The sequence below is a fragment of the Dendropsophus ebraccatus genome, chromosome 1 (assembly GCF_027789765.1).
Source record: "Dendropsophus ebraccatus isolate aDenEbr1 chromosome 1, aDenEbr1.pat, whole genome shotgun sequence".
NCBI lineage: Eukaryota > Metazoa > Chordata > Amphibia > Anura > Hylidae > Dendropsophus > Dendropsophus ebraccatus.
Genome location: NC_091454.1, coordinates 216,314,659 through 216,334,140, shown reverse-complemented (window position 1 = coordinate 216,334,140; position 19,482 = coordinate 216,314,659). Strand labels below are relative to the sequence as shown.

Here is a 19,482-nt window from a genome sequence, read left to right as displayed (position 1 = left end):
CAGGTTTGGTATGGAGTTGTTATCCAGTCACAGTATGGCGGTATTGGTCAGGTCTGGTATGGAGTTGTTATCCAGTCACAGTATGGCGGTATTGGTCAGGTCTGGTATGGCAGTGTTATCCAGCACAGTATGGCGGTATTGGTCAGGTCTGGTATGGCAGTGTTATCCAGTCACAGTATGGCGGTATTGGTCAGGTCTGATATGACAATGTTATCCAGTCACAGTATGGCGGTATTGGTCAGGTCTGGTGTGTCGGTGTTAAATGTGACGTGTGGAGCTGTGGTGAGTGAGGATGGGGCGTCTTCAGGTTTAGTGCTTAGGACAGCAGCAGCTGGTAATACTGCCCTGTATACATGTATAGATGGAGTAGGGGCTCCTGTATACATATACTGTATAGATGGAGTAGGGGGTCCTGTATATACATGTACTGTATAGATGGAGTAGGAAGTCCTGTATACATGTACTGTATAGATAGAGTAGGGGGCCCTGTATATACATGTACTGTATAGATGGAGTAGGGGGTCCTGTATACATGTACTATATAGATGGAGTAGGGGGTCCTGTATATACATGTACTGTATAGATGGAGTAGGGGGTCCTGTATATACATGTACTGTATAGATGGAGTAGGGGGTCCTGTATATACATGTACTGTATAGATGGAGTAGGGGGCCCTGTATATACATGTACTGTATGGATGGAGTAGGGGGTCCTGTATACATGTACTGTATAGATGGAGTAGGGGGTCCGGTATATACATGTACTGTATAGATGGAGTAGGGGGTCCTGTATATACATGTACTGTATAGATGGAGTAGGGGGTCCTGTATATACATGTACTGTATAGATGGAGTAGGAGGTCCTGTATATATATATATATACTGTATAGATGGAGTAGGGGGTCCTGTATATACATGTACTGTATAGATGGAGTAGGGGGTCCTGTATATATATGTACTGTATAGATGGAGTAGGGGGTCCTGTATATACATGTACTGTATGGATGGAGTAGGGGGTCCTGTATATACATGTACTGTATAGATGGAGTAGGAGGTCCTGTATATATTTGTACTGTATAGATGGAGTAGGGGGTCCTGTATATACATGTACTGTATAGATGGAGTAGGGGGTCCTGTATATACATGTACTGTATAGATGGAGTAGGGGGTCCTGTATATACATGTACTGTATAGATGGAGTAGGGGGCCCTGTATATACATGTACTGTATAGATGGGGTAGGGGGCCCTGTATACATGTACTGTATAGATGGAGTAGGGGGTCCTGTATACATGTACTGTATAGATGGAGTAGGGGGTCCTGTATATATGTACTGTATAGATGGAGTAGGGGGCCCTGTATATACATGTACTGTATAGATGGAGTAGGGGGTCCTGTATATACATGTACTGTATAGATGGAGTAGGGGGTCCTGTATACATGTACTGTATAGATGGAGTAGGGGGTCCTGTATATATGTACTGTATAGATGGAGTAGGGGGCCCTGTATATACATGTACTGTATAGATGGAGTAGGGGGTCCTGTATATACATGTACTGTATAGATGGAGTAGGGGGTCCTGTATAGATGGAGTAGGGGGCCCTGTATATACATGTACTGTATAGATGGTGTAGGGGGCCCTGTATATACATGTACTGTATAGATGGAGTAGGGGGTCCTGTATATACATATACTGTATAGATGGAGTAGGGGGCCCTGTATATACATGTACTGTATAGATGGAGTAGGGGGCCCTGTATATACATGTACTGTATAGATGGAGTAGGGGGCCCTGTATATACATGTACTGTATAGATGGAGTAGGGGGTCCTGTATATACATGTACTGTATAGATGGAGTAGGGGGTCCTGTATATACATGTACTGTATAGATGGAGTAGGGGGTCCTGTATATACATGTACTGTATAGATGGAGTAGGGGGCCCTGTATATACATGTACTGTATAGATGGGGTAGGGGGCCCTGTATACATGTACTGTATAGATGGAGTAGGGGGTCCTGTATACATGTACTGTATAGATGGAGTAGGGGGTCCTGTATATATGTACTGTATAGATGGAGTAGGGGGCCCTGTATATACATGTACTGTATAGATGGAGTAGGGGGTCCTGTATATACATGTACTGTATAGATGGAGTAGGGGGTCCTGTATACATGTACTGTATAGATGGAGTAGGGGGTCCTGTATATATGTACTGTATAGATGGAGTAGGGGGCCCTGTATATACATGTACTGTATAGATGGAGTAGGGGGTCCTGTATATACATGTACTGTATAGATGGAGTAGGGGGTCCTGTATAGATGGAGTAGGGGGCCCTGTATATACATGTACTGTATAGATGGTGTAGGGGGCCCTGTATATACATGTACTGTATAGATGGAGTAGGGGGTCCTGTATATACATATACTGTATAGATGGAGTAGGGGGCCCTGTATATACATGTACTGTATAGATGGAGTAGGGGGCCCTGTATATACATGTACTGTATAGATGGAGTAGGGGGCCCTGTATATACATGTACTGTATAGATGGAGTAGGGGGTCCTGTATACCTGTACTGTATAGATGGAGTAGGGGGTCTACCAGTTATTACTGTGGATGTTGTGAGGCAGCTTCCCTAGCAACCACAACTCCCTGTGAAAATGAAAGCAGTAATCCTATTGGTTGCTAAGGCTCCAACTGCCGTGTCTGCTGCAGCTAATTATATCACCTGTGTTTGCAGTGGAGAGATTTTCCCATTCATCTCTATGGGGCGCCTCTCTTTCCCCCCCCCCCCCTCCTGTACATCTGGCGGTGACGGGACCTTCGCTAAAACCTTCCCGGGCACCCAATTTATCTGTGTGCCAAATTTGGGGTCAAACGGTTCAGGCGTTTGGAAGTCTATAGAGGACAGACAGACAGACAGACAGACAGACTTTGATTTTTATGATATAGATAGATAGGAGATTCTGGCGATATGTACACAATATATGGTATGTCTATGTGTAAACTGTACATATATTTGGTAAGGTTATACTCACGATTGCTGTGCGTAGGTCCCAATGAGTCCATATAGTAGAATGAGACACAGAGCTCTGCACCCCATGATGCCTCCTGGGGTATGTGCTATCCTGGAGACATGGAGGGGTTATATAGGGTCTTAGTCTGCGCTCCCCCACCCTGACCCCAGCAGTCTCTGTAATAAGTAATAGAAGAGAAAGAAGGTAAAAGGTATGTAAATAACCGGCGGCCGGACACTTACAGGAATGTCTGTCATGATCAGCCCTGACGGGAAACCATATGGCTTCAGATCATAGCAAAAGTCAAAGATCCCTCGGAGATTAATCCAGAGTGAGAGGGAGAAAAGAGAGGATAATACAGGTCATGTGTAACATACAGGTTATGTGTAACATAAGAAACTGCTATAAACAGTAACTGTATGCAAATATGATATACAGATGCAGTGCAGGCCAATGTACTTCGGTGAAAAAAAAAAACCTTTTTCAGATTAAAGGAGAAGTCAGACAACATTTTTTTAATTAAAGTTTATTATATTTATTGTATTGCCCTCCCAAAAACTATACAAATCACCAATATACACTTATTAAAAAAAAGTCCTTTTTTTCCCTGCACTTACTACTGCATCAAGGCTTCACTTCCTGGATAAGATGGTGATGTCACTTCCTGGATAAGATGGTGATGTCACTACCTGGATAAGATGGTGATGTCACTTCCTGGATAACATGGTGATGTCACTTCCTGGATAACATGGTGATGTCGCTTCCTGAATAACATGATGATGTCACTTCCTGGATAAAATGGTGATGTCACTTCCTGGATAACATGGTGATGTCACTTCCTGGATAACATGGTGATGTCGCTTCCTTAATAACATGATGATGTCACTTCCTGGATAAAATGGTGATGTCACTTCCTGGATAACATGGCAATGTCACTTCCTGGATAAAATGGTGATGTCACTTCCTGGATAACATGGTGATGTCACTTCCTGGATAAAATGGTAATGTCACTTCCTGGATAATATGGTGATGTCACGACCCAACTCCCAGGGCTATGCGGGCTGTGGCTGCTGGAGAGGATGATGGCAGAGGGATGCTCAGTGTCCCTCCAGTGCCCTGTGTCCCTCAGTGTCCCCCTACCATCATCCTCTCCAGCAGCCACAGCCCGCACAGCTCTGGGAGTCGGGTCGTGACATCACCATGTTATCCAGGAAGTGACATCACCATGTTATCCAGGAAGTGACATCACCATGTTATCCAGGAAGTGACATCACCACGTTACCCAGGAAGTAAAGCCTTGATGCAGTAGTAAGTGCAGGAAAAAAAGCACTTTATAAGCATTTCCTGTAATATGTGTACAGTCATGGCCAAAATTTTTGAGAATTATACAAATATTAATTTTTACAAAGTCTACTGCTTCAGTTTTTAAAATGGCAATTTGCATATACTGCAGAATGTTATGAAGAGTGATCAGCTTTACAGCAATTACTAACAAAGTCAATATTTGCCTAGAAAAAGAACTTTATCCCCCAAAACACATTTCAACATCATTGCAGCCCTGCCTTAAAAGGACCAGCTAACATTGTGTCAGTGATTGCTCCAGTAACACAGGGGTGGGTGTTGATGAGGACAGAGCTGGAGATCAATCTGTCATGATTAAGTAAGAATGACTTTAAAAGGAGGCTGGTGCTTGGCATCATTGTTTCTCTTCTGTTAACCAGGGTTATCTCTAAAGAAACACGTGCAGTCATCATTGCACTGCACAAAAATGGCCTAACAGGGAAGAGTATCGCAGCTAGAAAGATTGCACCTCAGTCAACAATCTATCGCATCATCAAGAACTTCAAGGAGAGAGGTTCCATTGTTGCCAAAAAGGCTCCCGGGCACCCAAGAAAGTCCAGCAAGTGCCAGGACCGTCTCTTAAAAGTGTTTCAGCTGCGGGATCAGGCGACCAGCAGTGCAGAGCTTGCTCAGGAATGGCAGCAGGCAGGTGTGAGGGCATCTGCACTGTGCACTGTGAGGCGGAGACTCTTGGAGCAAGGCCTGGTCTCAAGGAGGGCAGCAAAGAAGCCACTTCTCTCCAGAAAAAACATCAGGGACAGACTGATATTCTGCAAAAGGTCCAGGGAGTGGACTGCTGAGGACTGGGGGAAAGGTCCAGGGAGTGGACTGCTGAGGACTGGGGGAAAGGTCCAGGGAGTGGACTGCTGAGGACTGGGGGAAAGGTCCAGGGAGTGGACTGCTGAGGACTGGGGGAAAGGTCCAGGGAGTGGACTGCTGAGGACTGGGGGAAAGGTCCAGGGAGTGGACTGCTGAGGACTGGGGTAAAGTCATTTTCTCTGATGAATCCCCTTTCCGATTGTTTGGGACATCTGGAAAACAGCTTATTTGGAGAAGGAGGTGAGCGCTACCACCGGTCTTGTCTCATGCCATACAATACTTATAAAAATTTTTTCGCCAGACTGCTGTCAGAGGGTTAAACAGATTTGTAAATGACTTCTATTTAAAAATCTCAAGTCTTCCAATTCTTATCAGCTGCTGTGTGTCCTGCAGGAAATGGTGTGTTCTTTTGAGTCTGAAGAGCAGGAGAGATTTTCTATAGGTATTTGCTTCTGCTCTGGACAGTTCCTGACATGGACAGAGGTGGCAGCAGAGAGCACTGTGTCAGATTGGAAAGAATATACCACTTCATGCAGGACATACAGCAGCTGATAAGTACTGGAAGACTCGAGATTTTTTTTTTTTTAATGGAAGTAAATCACAAACCTCTACAAAATGATATGATAAAAAAAAAAAAAGGTGAACTACCAATTTAATTGCAATTAAAACCATAATGTGGGGCTATACTATGAAGAGACTAGACATCAGCCAATGAATGAGCTAATGTCCTTCCCTGGCTGTATGGATCTTTTACGCAGCCCATTCATTTCATTGTTTGAGGCTGCACATTGCCCTGTGTAAACAGGTGATGTATGGCCGACAATGATGCAATGAACGCCTGGTCATGTGACTTATCGTGCCTTGTGAGGGCATAGGAGACGATCACAGAGTTTAGCGCTCTATGGCTGCACTATTCTGGCCTGTGTAAAAGGGTCCTAAAGAGGTATTCCCATCTCACCTAACATAGTCACACTTGTAGGGCTATTCAAGTTAAAGATTTTTGCTAATTTTACAAATACATTCATTTGGCAAACTTGTTCCCCTGTCCTGATATGCTGCTCTTTCCCTGGCATTATTGACAGCTCATTGTATAGGTAACCGACCACCACTCTGCTCTAAAAGCAGTGGTCTGACTGGTGAATATATACTGTAGCTCTATAGTATACATTTATATATATTATACAGTATACAGTGGTGCCTTGGATTACGAGCATAATTCGTTCCCGGACAGCGATTGTAATCCAAATCCACTCTTAAACCAAAGCAAATTTTCCCATTAGAAATCACTGATATGCAGATAATTGGTTCCACACCCCAAAAATATTGATTTATTATTCTGAATAACAGGTAAAACAGATCAAACAAACATTCAGAAACAGCAGAATCTGTGATATTATAAGTTACTGTGCAGTATAGCAATCAACATGTGGTGTATAATGTATAGTAACTGTATAACCCTGATAACACAGCAGCTGGATATGTGATATATAAGTTACTGTACAGTATAGCAATCACCATGTGCAGTATAATGTATAGTAACTGTATAACCCTGATAACACAGCAGCAGCTGGATATGTGATATATAAGTTACTGTACAGTATAGCAGCATGTGGAGTATAATGTATAGTAACTGTATAACCCTGATAACACAGCAGCTGGATATGTGATATATAAGTTACTGTACAGTATAGCAGCATGTGGTGTATAATGTATAGTAACTGTATAACCCTGATAACACAGCAGCTGGATATGTGATATATAAGTTACTGTACAGTATAGCAATCAACATGTGGTGTATAATGTATAGTAACTGTATAACCCTGATAACACAGCAGCTGGATATGTGATATATAAGTTACTGTACAGTATAGCAATCAGCATGTGGAGTATAATGTATAGTAACTGTATAACCCTGATAACACAGCAGCAGCTGGATATGTGATATATAAGTTACTGTACAGTATAGCAGCATGTGGAGTATAATGTATAGTAACTGTATAACCCTGATAACACAGCAGCTGGATATGTGATATATAAGTTACTGTGCAGTATAGCAGCATGTGGTATATAATGTATAGTAACTGTATAACCCTGATAACACAGCAGCTGGATATGTGATATATAAGTTACTGTACAGTATAGCAATCATCATGTGGGGTATAATGTATAGTAACTGTATAACCCTGATAACACAGCAGCTGGATATGTGATATATAAGTTACTGTACAGTATAGCAGCATGTGGTGTATAATGTATAGTAACTGTATAACCCTGATAACAGCAGCTGGATATGTGATATATAAGTTACTGTACAGTATAGCAGCATGTGGTGTATAATGTATAGTAACTGTATAACCCTGATAACACAGCAGCTGGATATGTGATATATAAGTTACTGTACAGTATAGCAGCATGTGGAGTATAATGTATAGTAACTGTATAACCCTGATAACACAGCAGCTGGATATGTGATATATAAGTTACTGTACAGTAAAGCAATCATCATGTGGTGTATAATGTATAGTAACTGTATAACCCTGAGTTTATAGATACAGGATGGAGCTGCAGATCCCCATAATGCAGTAGCATAGTACAACAGGCTAGAATAGAGAAGCAGGGCTGCTGTCAGAGGTCTGTGTGGTCACATGACAGCAATGGGGAAGGGGGTGTGTTCAGCATGAACCAACCAGGAAGTGAGAATCACAGCTGTGCAGGAGGACAGTGACAGAAACTTTTCTATACAGCAGTGTGAGTGCAGACACATTATAGAAGCAGTGTGTAAGGCTGAGTGAGAGTGCAGACACATTATAGCAGCAGTGTGTATAGCTGAGTGTAAATGCAGGCACATTATAGCAGGAGTATGTATAGCTGAGTGAGAGTGCAGGCACATTATAGCAGCAGTGTGCATAGCTGAGTGTAAATGCAGGCACATTATAGCAGGAGTATGTATAGCTGAGTGAGAGTGCAGGCACATTATAGCAGCAGTGTGTATAGCTGAGTGTAAATGCAGGCACATTATAGCAGGAGTATGTATAGCTGAGTGAGAGTGCAGGCACATTATAGCAGCAGTGTGCATAGCTGAGTGTAAGTGCAGGCACATTATAGCAGGAGTATGTATAGCTGACAAACCTCTGACCTGCTAATTATTATTTGTTTTGGTGTTTTGCTCAAAATAAAGAAGAGCTTTTTTTTTTTTTTTTTTTTAATTTATTTTTATTGCTTTAATTCTTTTTGTGACCTCAAGAAATCCCACATGTCAACAGGTAGTAAGAGGTGAATGATCTGAGGAACATTGGGACTGGATTTTCACATCTTCGTTTGAGAACTGCAAAGAAAACAAACTGAGAAAAAAAACCCCCACAGTATTTAGATTAAAGGATTAAAGTCTTGCGATTTGAAAGATTTTTCATCCGGTGGGGGTGGGGGTGGGGGTGGGGGGGGGGCATAGCAAACAATCATTACTCACCTCTCCCTGTGCTGTTGCAGCGCTGGATTGCCGCACTGGGACCCCTGCCAGGCTCCGGGATCCCGTGCACAGCCGAAGTCGCTGGTTGATGGACTGCCTGCTTAGCCAGTCAGTGACAGGGGCGGGACGTTGCTACAGTCACTGATTGCCTTAGTGCGCAATCCAGAAGCCGGCATAGTCATTTCCTCACATCATCACATCATCACAACTCTGGGGAAGGGCCTTTCGTGGGGGTCCCGGGGCCTGTGGGCACAGGGAGAGGTAAGTAATGACTGCTTATGATGGTCTCCACTGCCGGCTGTGAAATGTTTCACATGGCCAGACTTCTCCTTTAAGCTTTGATAAGCAACAGCTGGCACAACATGATTTAGCAACAGTCTAATGGTCCTTTTACACAGTACGATTATCGTTCGTTTTTGCACGATAACGGTCGAATTTGAACGATAATCGTACGTGTAAACGCTGCAAACGATCAAACGATTAGTGAGAAATCGTTCATTTTAATCTTTCAACATGTTCTTAAATCATCGTTGATCGTTCGCAAAAAGTTCGCAGATCGTACAGTGTAAACAGTCTTTCAACGATTTCCCCTATGTGTGAGATAGGCAAAACGATCGCATAGCGAATTTTCCGTATGATGTATCGTTCCGTCTGAACGCTGATCGTTATAAAAAAACATTGTTCATTCAAAATCGTTAATCGCGCGATCGGGCGAATTATCGCTCCATGTAAAAGTACCATTAGTATTGTGAGTGTTTGCTCCCTCCTATCTCATTAATGAGTCAATAATAAACAACGCTTGTCTGCCAATCTCTCCTTGAGTCTGTTCCAATAATCACATATGCCGTATAAACATATGAAAGGGCAACTAACTGTGTCAGAAAGTTATACAGATTTGTAACTTAAAAATCTCCAGTATTCCAGTACTTATCAGCTGCTGTATGTCCTGCAGGAAGTGGTGTATTCTTTCCAGTCTGACACAGTGCTCTCTGCTGCCACCTCTGTCCATGTCAGGAACTGTCCAGAGCAGTAGCAAGTCCTTATAGTGTTGTAATATAGAGACGAGCAAGTAGTGAAATATTCGACTTTTGAGAATTCAAATTGAATAGGCACTGATATTCGACTATTAGAAGGAGTATTCGATCCCATTATAGTCTATAAAAAAAAAATTGCGGCACTTGGAAATCAAAATTCGACCACACGGAGGTCACCAAGTCCCCCATGAAACCTCCTTAAATGATGCAAACACCTCCAGAATGACACAGGGACATTAGGGGGAGCATGCCTGGGTGCACCCAACACCCCAAAATCGCAGTATAATACCATTCTCCGCAGTTGCGAAGGAAAAATATTTGCAAACGCTTTAGGAATATTTATGGCAATGTTCACACATTTCATTCGTATTTCTTGCGCAGCGTTATGTACATGATTCCAATGTGTTATTCGCACGTATCAAGCGTAATGCTGTATGAACGTTACTGGAACAATATGTATAACATGCCTTTTTGTGGGCTACTGGAACAGTATATATCAGGTGCCCTTAGTGGGCTACTGGAACCGTATATATCAGGTGCCCTTAGTGGGCTAAACCATCTTGTAGTGTGAAGCTCAATGGGTCCCATACACGCAGCAGAATTTTCATTCAGCTGCCTGTATGGGACCAGGCCCCTTTAGCCCCCCGCCGCCCGCAACCCCGATCATACATTTACCTGCTCGGCTCTGTGGCTGTGTGTGAGGCTCCCAGCTCCCCTCAATCAGTGCCGGCAGTCAGTGTCTGTATACCCCTCTGCCCGCCCCGGAGGATGATGGGAGTGCGCGCTCTGCCGGGAGAGGAGCTGCTGGGACCGGCGGACAGGTGAGTTACTGGTTTATTGTTTTTTTCGCTGGGGCCACACTAATGGGGGGATTGGCTACTCTGTGGGGCACTATATGGGGGATTGGATAATATGGGGGGCACTATATGGGGGGCATTGGCTACTATGTGGGGCACTATATGAGGGATTGGCTACTATGGGGGGCATGGGCTACTATGTGGGGCATATTTGGGGGCATTGGCTACTATGTGGGCACTATATGGGGGATTGGCTACTATGTGGGGCACTATATGGGGGCATTGGCTACTATGTGGGGCATATTTGGGGGCATTGGCTACCATGTGGGCACTATATCGGGGATTGGCTACTATGTGGGGCATATATGGGGCATTGGCTACTATGTGGGCACTATATGGGGCATTGGCTACTATGTGGGGCACTCTATGGGGGATTAGCTACTATGTGGGGCACTATATGGGGGCATTAGCTACTATGTGGGCACTATATGGGGCATTGGCTACTATGTGGGCACTCTATGGGGGATTGGCTACTATGTGGGGCACTCTATGGGGGATTGGCTACTATGTGGGGCACTATATGGAGGGATTGGCTACTATGTGGGGCACAATATGGAGGGATTGGCTACTATGTGGGGCACTATATGGGGATTGACTACTATGTGGGGCACTATATGGGGGGATTGGCCACTATGTGGGGCACTATATGGGGGGATTGGCTACTATGTGGGGCACTATATGGGGATTGGCTACTATGTGGGGCATATATGGGGGCATTGGCTACTATGTGGGGCACTATATGGGGGCATAGGCTACTATGTGGGGCTCTATATGGGGGCATAGGCTACTATGTAGGGCACTATATGGGGCATTGGATACTATGTGGGGCACTATGTGGGGGATTGGATACTATGTGGGGCACTATATGGGGGATTGGATACTATGTGGGGCACTATATGGGAGATTGGATACTATGTGGGGCATATATGGGGGCATTGTCTACTATGTGGGGCACTATATGTGGCATTGGATACTATGTGGGGCACTATATGGGGGCATTGGATACTATGTGGGGCACTATGTGGGGGATTGGATACTATGTGGGGCACTATGTGGGGGATTGGATACTATGTGGGGCACTATAATGGGGGATTGGCTACTATATAGGGCATTTTGGGGGGGATTAGATACTGTATAGGGCACTATTCAGTCAGCAGCATGTGGTGACTGTAGGGGAGTGGCTATGGAGGGTTGCTATGGGGGAGTGGCTATGGAGGGTTGGTATGGGGGCGTGGCGATGGAGGGTCGCTATGGGTGCGTGGCTATGGGGACCGCGGCGCACATGTCCCTCTTTGCTCTTTGCAAAAGTTGGGAGGTATGCTAATGGAACCAGTTGTGTGCATTTCTATGATTTCTTATGGGAAAATTTGCTTTGGTTTAGGAGTGGATTTGGATTACAAGCGCGGTCCTGGAACAAATTATGCTCGTAATCCAAGGCACCACTGTATAACATATAACTACAGAATCTATAGGAATCTACCATTATATACTTATAACATTGTGGAGTTGAGAGGCCATCTTGTCTCTGTTCCTCCATTCTATAGTCTTAAAATGTGTATGTGCTGTGTGTAATGCTGTGTGAGGGTATGGAAACTCCGTCGCATAATCCGTTGCAGTCCACGAGCGGGTGCGTGCGTCTCCGTCCGTGTCATAGACTCCATTCTATGCACGGGCAGATTCCTTCTTCTGTCCAAAGAATAAACTTGATCTTTCTTTGAATGGAGGAAGGAATCCGTCCGTGCATAGAATGGAGTCTATGACACGGGAGGAGACGCCCACGCCCGCGCCCGCCGCTGTCCGCGAGCGATGGCTAAGGCGATGGACTTTCCGTCTAAATTACTCAGTGTGCACATACAGTACCCTAAGCAGCTATGGGGAAAGAGGCTCCCGCACTGTCTATTTACTATATTTTTACTCAGAAAATGTGTTCTTTCCTGCTCTTTCCTTTACTTTAGGGTCTGAGAATCCTTGACTATAGATATGGGTAAGGACAGCTGGGGACAAATATCATGGCTGCTCTTGCAGGATATGTAAACAACATAGGTCCTCCTACCTTTTTTTCTAAGTTCTCTTGTTAAAGGGAACCTGTCACCCCCCGTGCCGGGGTGAAGGCCACCCAGCCCCTTGCTAGAGCCCTGTGTACTTACCCCATCTTGCCAAGTCCTGTTCCTGGAGCCGGTCCCAGGACGGAGATATCCCCATCTGAAGCCCGGCGAGCGCGCTGCTGGGTTGAGTCCGATGCCCATAGAGAATAACGGCTCCATTCATTCTCTACAGGCGTCGGACTCATCTATGCAACGCGTGCGCCAGGCTTCAGACGGGGATATCTCCGTCCTGGGACTGGCTCCGGGAACAGGACTTGGCGAGTTGGGGTAAGTATCCGGGGCTCTAGCGGGGGGGTCGGGCGGCCTTCAAGTAGATCAGCTTGAACACTGACGGTGCTTTCACGTGTCTTGGTTGAGACTCACGGACATCCTTTCCCTGATTAGGCAGCACCCAGGTATAGCTGAGAGACTTTATTCTAAGGGCCTACTGTACATTTACATCTACACCAGGGGTGACCTAGGGGGGCTTCCTAATAGCAACCCTGATCCCTCAGGGAACAGTGACCCATATTACCTATGGATGGGGGGCAACAAGGGGGGGCCATGACCGCCCATGTTGGCCCTTCACATTCGTTTCAGGGGGCTTTCTCATGGGCTTCAATGACCCACTCCATTTCAATTAAGACAATGAACACTAAGTATTTGGCAACAAAAGGCCGCGGTGTTTATTTATGTAACACAATGAATAATTCAACCAATAAATATAATAAATTATTTAATAAATAGTTAAAAACATCAACTCAGAGAAAAGAATCAATCCCAATCAGCATCAACTGTCCTCCCATAGTGTGCAGGGAGACTGCCACAAGGCAGGTCAGCCCAAGTCTGACCTGGCACAGCCAACACCGCAGCCCTCTCAATTATTGTCTTCAGGCCTACATTAAAAATATCCATGCCTATCTCTGAGAGATGGACTCCGTCTCTCAGATATAGCCCGGCCACGAATCCCTCTAAGTCCACGTGTCTGTAACTGAAACCATTTAATCTAAGTAGAAATTTCATCACTCCACGGTTCAGGCGCCGTCTTATCTTATCCAAGAATAAGGACTCTTTGGATGACCAGACTAATCTAGGCACCATTTCGGAGAAGCATAAAATAGCTTGAGGGAAAATAGAACTGAACGATAAAAAGAGAGACTTAATATCAGCCAGCAACGGGACTGTGCGGACTTTGCCGATATCATTCCCCCCAATGTGTAATATGATAATGTCCGGCACCCCCCAGTCAGCAGGAATAGAGAACATTAAATCCATAACCTGGCGAACCCTCAAACCACCCAGACCCAACCATTTAACTCCATAACAGCATGGATCCAAACCTAAATTGGTCGTGTAAGGACGAACAGCGGCTCTACGCTGGGCCCGGACTATAAAAGAGTGTCCAATGATCCATACATTAGTCCGGGGAGCTAGAATAGATTAGATGCATAAATTAGAGCGGATATAGAGTTTGAAACGGTCCGAAGACCATCTGCCCAACGACTTAATGACCTCCCCGGACAAGCCCAAATTTGCTGCTTCTGTGGCTGCCACTATTCTAAAACTACTGAGGGAATAACCGGCCCCCTCCAACCCCAGGACCTGTAAAACCTTACATAACACAGCTTTGAACTGATAGCTGGTGAGTGGGGACCCATCCCCATGTAAAAACAAAGAACCAGATGCATTAGGGCGAATGAACAGGGCAAAACTGCGTACCTTCAACCGCATTGAACCGCACTACAGCCCCTTTACCTTGCTGATCTGTTTTAGACCTACGGACCACCAGCAACGGCGCCGAATCCTTAAAACGCATGTCCGATACTAACAGGGGGGGGAACCGCTAATTTACTCTGGGCTACTATTTCCCCCAGCCGAAAAGCCCCAAAAAATGAACAAGCAAAAACAGCCATAAACAAAGCCAACTCGAAATCTGAGCTACAGATCCCTTGACAAGCAATTAATATGCGTTGCAATAGACTATAGGTAATAGGTCTCCTGCTATCAGGTAGAGACACCCTCCTGCGATAGCCCTTGAGCAGCTGTCTCACCTGAAACCAGGAACTGAGGGGTTTGAAATTGTGCCATTTCTGGAAAAAGGATATGCCAGCCACTGTGGCTGGCTGATAAGCCTTCCTCCAGAAGACCAGAAATGAACTGTAAAGCTGGAGCAATATCACCTGAACTATGTTCCACACCCCGACATGTACAAAAGGACTGCCACCGCTGCCAGGAGGATGAGTAACTCTTCCACGTCTTATCTGCCACCGACTGCCGGAAGTACTGAAACGTTATTCCCATACTAGGTTCCAAAGGTGGTCCGGGCAGTTGACTCCCATGGTGTCCGCCTCCGGAACCAGCAACCGGAACCGCTTGAACTGCCCTCGAGAGAGAGTCGGCGATTACATTAGTGTGCCCAGGAAGGTACTTAGCCTTCAACCAGATGTAACAACTGAAAACATAATAGCACTAAGTGTCTCAACAGCTTTATCACAGGATCAGAAGAGGAGGACAAACAATTAACTGCAAACAACACACCTTTATTATCCGTGTACACTAAAATCCTACGATTGCGAAACTCAGAACCCCAAACTACTAATGAAACAACTACCGGGAACAATTCTAACAAGACGATGTTTGTAGTTAAGCCCCCATCCACCCAGGACTGTGGCCAAGGGTGAGCACACCAATGACCAGCATAAAAAGCACCAAAGCCAAAGGAGCCAGCCGAATCGGTCTGAACCCCTAAAGCTGAAAAATCTACAAAATCAGACTGGCATATGGAATGGCCATTGAAATCCCGTAAAAATTTCAGCCACAGTCTCAGATCATCCTTCAACAAACGTGAAAGGCTGATGTGAGAGTGCGGCGAAGACAAACCTTTAGTGGCCAGGTATAAACGCCGTACAAATACCCTACCCATCGGAATTACCTTAGAAGCAAAAACTAATATACCCAACAAAACCTGTAACTCTCGCAGCTGAACCTTCCTTCGGCCTAGAAATGCAGTAAGCAAACCACAAGCCCTAGTAATCTTTTCCTTAGGCAGGCGAAATTGCATTGCAAAAGAGTCGATTTCAATACCGAGAAATTCTAATGAAGTACAAGGATGCACTGTCTTTTCGCCTGCCAAAGGAACACCAAAATCCTGGCATACTGAAAAGAAATGTAACAGCAATTGAGCACACTCCCCCGAGCCAACCGAACCTACAAATAAAAAATCGTCTAGGCAATGTAATATATAACCCGCCGGGCATCCCATGCAAACTACCCACTCTAAAAAAGTCGAAAAAGCCTCAAAATAAAAACACGATAATGAAAAACGCATAGGAAGTGCTTTGTAAAAGTAAAAGCTACCCCCAAACTGGAAACCCAATAAATTAAAACCATCCTCATGTACCGGGAGTAATCTAAAAGCTGATTTGATATCGGCCTTGGCCATAAGAGCACCAGGGCCAGCAGGCCGGAACAGCTCCAAGGCAGAGTCAGAAGAAGCGTAATGTACCTTCACCTCCTCCACCGATTCTTCATGATTCAAAGACGCTTTAAGGGGAAAGGTAGATGAAGTGTCGGATCCTCAGGGTAGGCGGGGACCACAGGAGCTAGAATGACGGCGCTTCACGGCTTCAAGTTTAAACGATGAATTTTAATGGTCTCATAAACAACGCGTTTCGAGGCATAAATTGCCCCTTTGTCTCTCCTACTTGACAAAGGGACAATTTATGCCTCGAAACGCGTTGTTTATGAGACCATTAAAATTCATCGTTTTACTTCATTAAACTTGAAGCCGTGAAGCGCCGTCATTCTGGCTCCTGTGGTCCCCGCCTACCCCGAGGATCCGACACTTCATCTACCATTCTCCATTCCCTGATCTCCTGGCTTGGGATCTTGGCATCTACCCTTGGAGCTTGGCTGCTACGGCTACTACCTCTCTCTTCACTGGGGAAAAGAAAGGTGGTGGATGAGGCAATAGGTACCCACCTTCCTCTTAGGAACTAGCCCCAATGGTGATAAACAAAAATTGGTGAAGGGGGGGGGGGGGGGGAACAGGCCCTCCACCCTCCCCTCAGCAACTTCCTCTTGTACTATAACCCTATTACAATCAACTGACTTTAAGTTATTGACCCAACAACACCCAGGCCCTTTGAACTCAGGCACAAAGAAACCCTCAGCAAACCCTGATCTAAGTAGGGTGGCTTTCTGCTGATCTGGGTAAAGATTTAACCAGCCCAGCATATTTTCCAGCCTCACAGGACTCCATGCTTTTGGAAACCGCCTCTCTAGTTGATGCAGGCTGCTGGTTTGTCTGCTGAGCCTTCTTAAAGCAGCGGGAGGCTGGGTGGGCACCGCTGCAGTGAGAACACTCATGCTTGTATTTGCAATCGTTTGCCCATTTACATTGGCTGTCGTTGAAGGCGAAGCAATAGCCTTTACGAAAGGTCGATTACTGACCGCCTGGCGCTGGGGCAACATCAGGTTTAGCCATAGGCCAACATCCTTCTGACCCCACTTTACCATGGGATGGACTGATAGTTTTTGGCGGTACATCTCGTCGTACGAGATCCAAGCTGTACCGCCAAAATGCCTATAAGCCTCGAATATGATGTCGAGGTGTTGAAATAGTAATTGGCAACGCTCAGGGGCCCTTTCTCCCACAACCGCAGAGAAGACACAGAATCCCTGCAGCCAATTGTAAAAGGAACGAGCGACAAGAGGTTTTTTCTTGCCCTCTTCCTTGTCAGATTTCAATTCCCTGACCGACGGTAAGAGAGAGAAAATGTCTACAAACTCGTTGCGCCATATTCTCTCTTTCACCGCAAAAATGATAACCAAGTGGAGTCATATCACAAACAAGGGCCTCTTTCAGGCACAGATCAGGCACACCAGCTTTATTAGGGCCCTCACACCAACAGCAGACACACTGGGAAACAAAGCAAAAGGCGTGCTGCCCCCCAAATCCCCGACGGTCCAGCAACCTCTTCAGTGCGCCCGGCGCGTCGCCCTCCGTCTTCATGCGCCGGCGCTGCTCTCTTTCTCCCCGATGATCGCTGCTCCAGCCTCCGGGCGACTGGAGACGGCCTCCTATTCTGCCTCTTCGTTTTCCGGAGGCGGATGCGACCGGGAGCCCGCACCTTTTCCGGCAACTCCTCCTCTTCTTCTGATTCGGCTACCACCCACTCGTCATGGCTGACGACTTCCTGTGACGCGGTGGGCTGGGACACTGCTTCCGCCGCTTGGGCCAATAACGCGCTGCATCAGCCAGGTGCTTCTTGACTGGCCAGGAGACACCGCAGCAACCATTCGGCGCCGCCGCTCTGCCTAGCCCTTAGAAGGACTTGGCTCATTAGCTCTTCCATGGCAGGCAGTCGGCACACTCTTCAATCAGCGACGACTTCATGGCTTGACCTCGCAGCTCACTCTTCTTTCTTCCTTTCTTCTCTCCACAGGAACCGGCGAACTGAAGCAGAGGCCAGAATCACCCAGATTTATACTGCTCTTGAAGCCCGCCAAAACCGTCGGAACCAATCAAGCCGTTGCTCCAGGGAAATTCTGCCTAGCAACATCCCTAAAAGGAAAGCTCCAAGAGAGGTTAGTACCATTCCGCCCCCACCTTACAGGTGTTGGCGGACTAAACCATTACCTACATTTACATCTACACCAGGGGTAACCTAGGGGGGTTCCTACTAGCAACCCGGTTCCCACAGGGATCAGTGTCCCATATTACCTATGGATGTGGGGGCAACAAGGGGGGGCCATGACCGCCCATGTTGCCCCTTCACATCCGTTTCAGGGGGCTTTCTCAAGTATCTTACAACTGTGGTGTCCCACCTGTCACACCTGTCGAATAAGCCTTTTAAAGAGGATATACCACCAGGCAGGCCCGGACTGGTAATCTGGCGGACCGGGCAAATGCCCGCTGGGCCGCCCGGATTACCAGTCACTGGGCCGCCTGATACAGCAGAGACACCTGCAGTGACTGAGTGAACAGCGCGGCCGGCTGCCGCGCTATCCGCTCAGCCTCTGCCGGGCCGCGTCGGTCAGCCCCGCCTCCTTCCCCCGGACATTTAGGGGCCGCGGCCTTTACTGCCGATCTGCCCCTTTAAAACATTCCTATCATTAGCAGACGTGCCGTGCGCAAGCACGTCTGCTAATAAGCTGCTCCTGTCCGCTCCCCTGCACAGAACACTGAAAGGCAGTGCAGCCTCTATTACAAGCAGACCTGCCGCGCGCTGGCACGTCTGCTACCGCGACGTCACTTCCGGTGGCAGACGTCACTTCCGGCAGACACTCCACTGAGGATCCAGGAGGAGGAGAGCGCACAGGCAAAATCGCAGCTGCTGTGGACCGGAGCTCAGGAAGGAGGAAGAGTCTGCTGGGGATGTGTGATGGTGAGTATGTTCTTGTTTTGTTTGTCTTAACATGGGACTGCAGAGCAGGGTGGCCTATTACAGGGGGTGCGGCAGGGGCGGGCTGGGCCGGGGACAGGGTTGCATATGCCCCCTGGGACAGTCTCCCCCTAGTACACTGAAGGGCCACGGCGGCCGGATGTTATAAATGCCGTTCTGCCACTCCCAGAGTCAGCAGCGGTGACAGAAAGCCATCCAGACTCTGATCGGACACTTCTGTCACTCATTGGTGGAGCAGGCAGCCTGTTCCATCAAGGAGTAAAGAGCAGTGCACAGCACATGGAGGAGGGTGAAGGAGAGAGAAGAGGACTGCCAGGAGAGGAGCCGCCCACTGTCCTGACTGGTATCTGGGGTGTGTGTGTGTGTGTGTGTGTGTGGGGGGGGGGGGGGTTACTGTATAGTACTGGGGTCTGTAAGACACCACCACTATACAATAGCCTAGGACTGGCTGGAGC

At 46.6% G+C, this 19,482-nt stretch overlaps 1 protein-coding gene across 1 annotated transcript in view; it reads right to left on the bottom strand.

Annotated features, from left to right (window-relative positions):
* Positions 1-3,143, bottom strand: part of LOC138769654 (complement C3-like) — a 97,149-nt gene extending 94,006 nt beyond the window's left edge. The window contains exon 1 of the mRNA XM_069948267.1: positions 3,041-3,143. Within this exon, the coding sequence (XP_069804368.1) occupies positions 3,041-3,105 (65 nt within the window). The 5' untranslated portion in view covers positions 3,106-3,143. The remainder of the gene's footprint in view (positions 1-3,040) is intronic.
* Between the last annotated feature and the right edge of the window lie 16,339 nt (positions 3,144-19,482).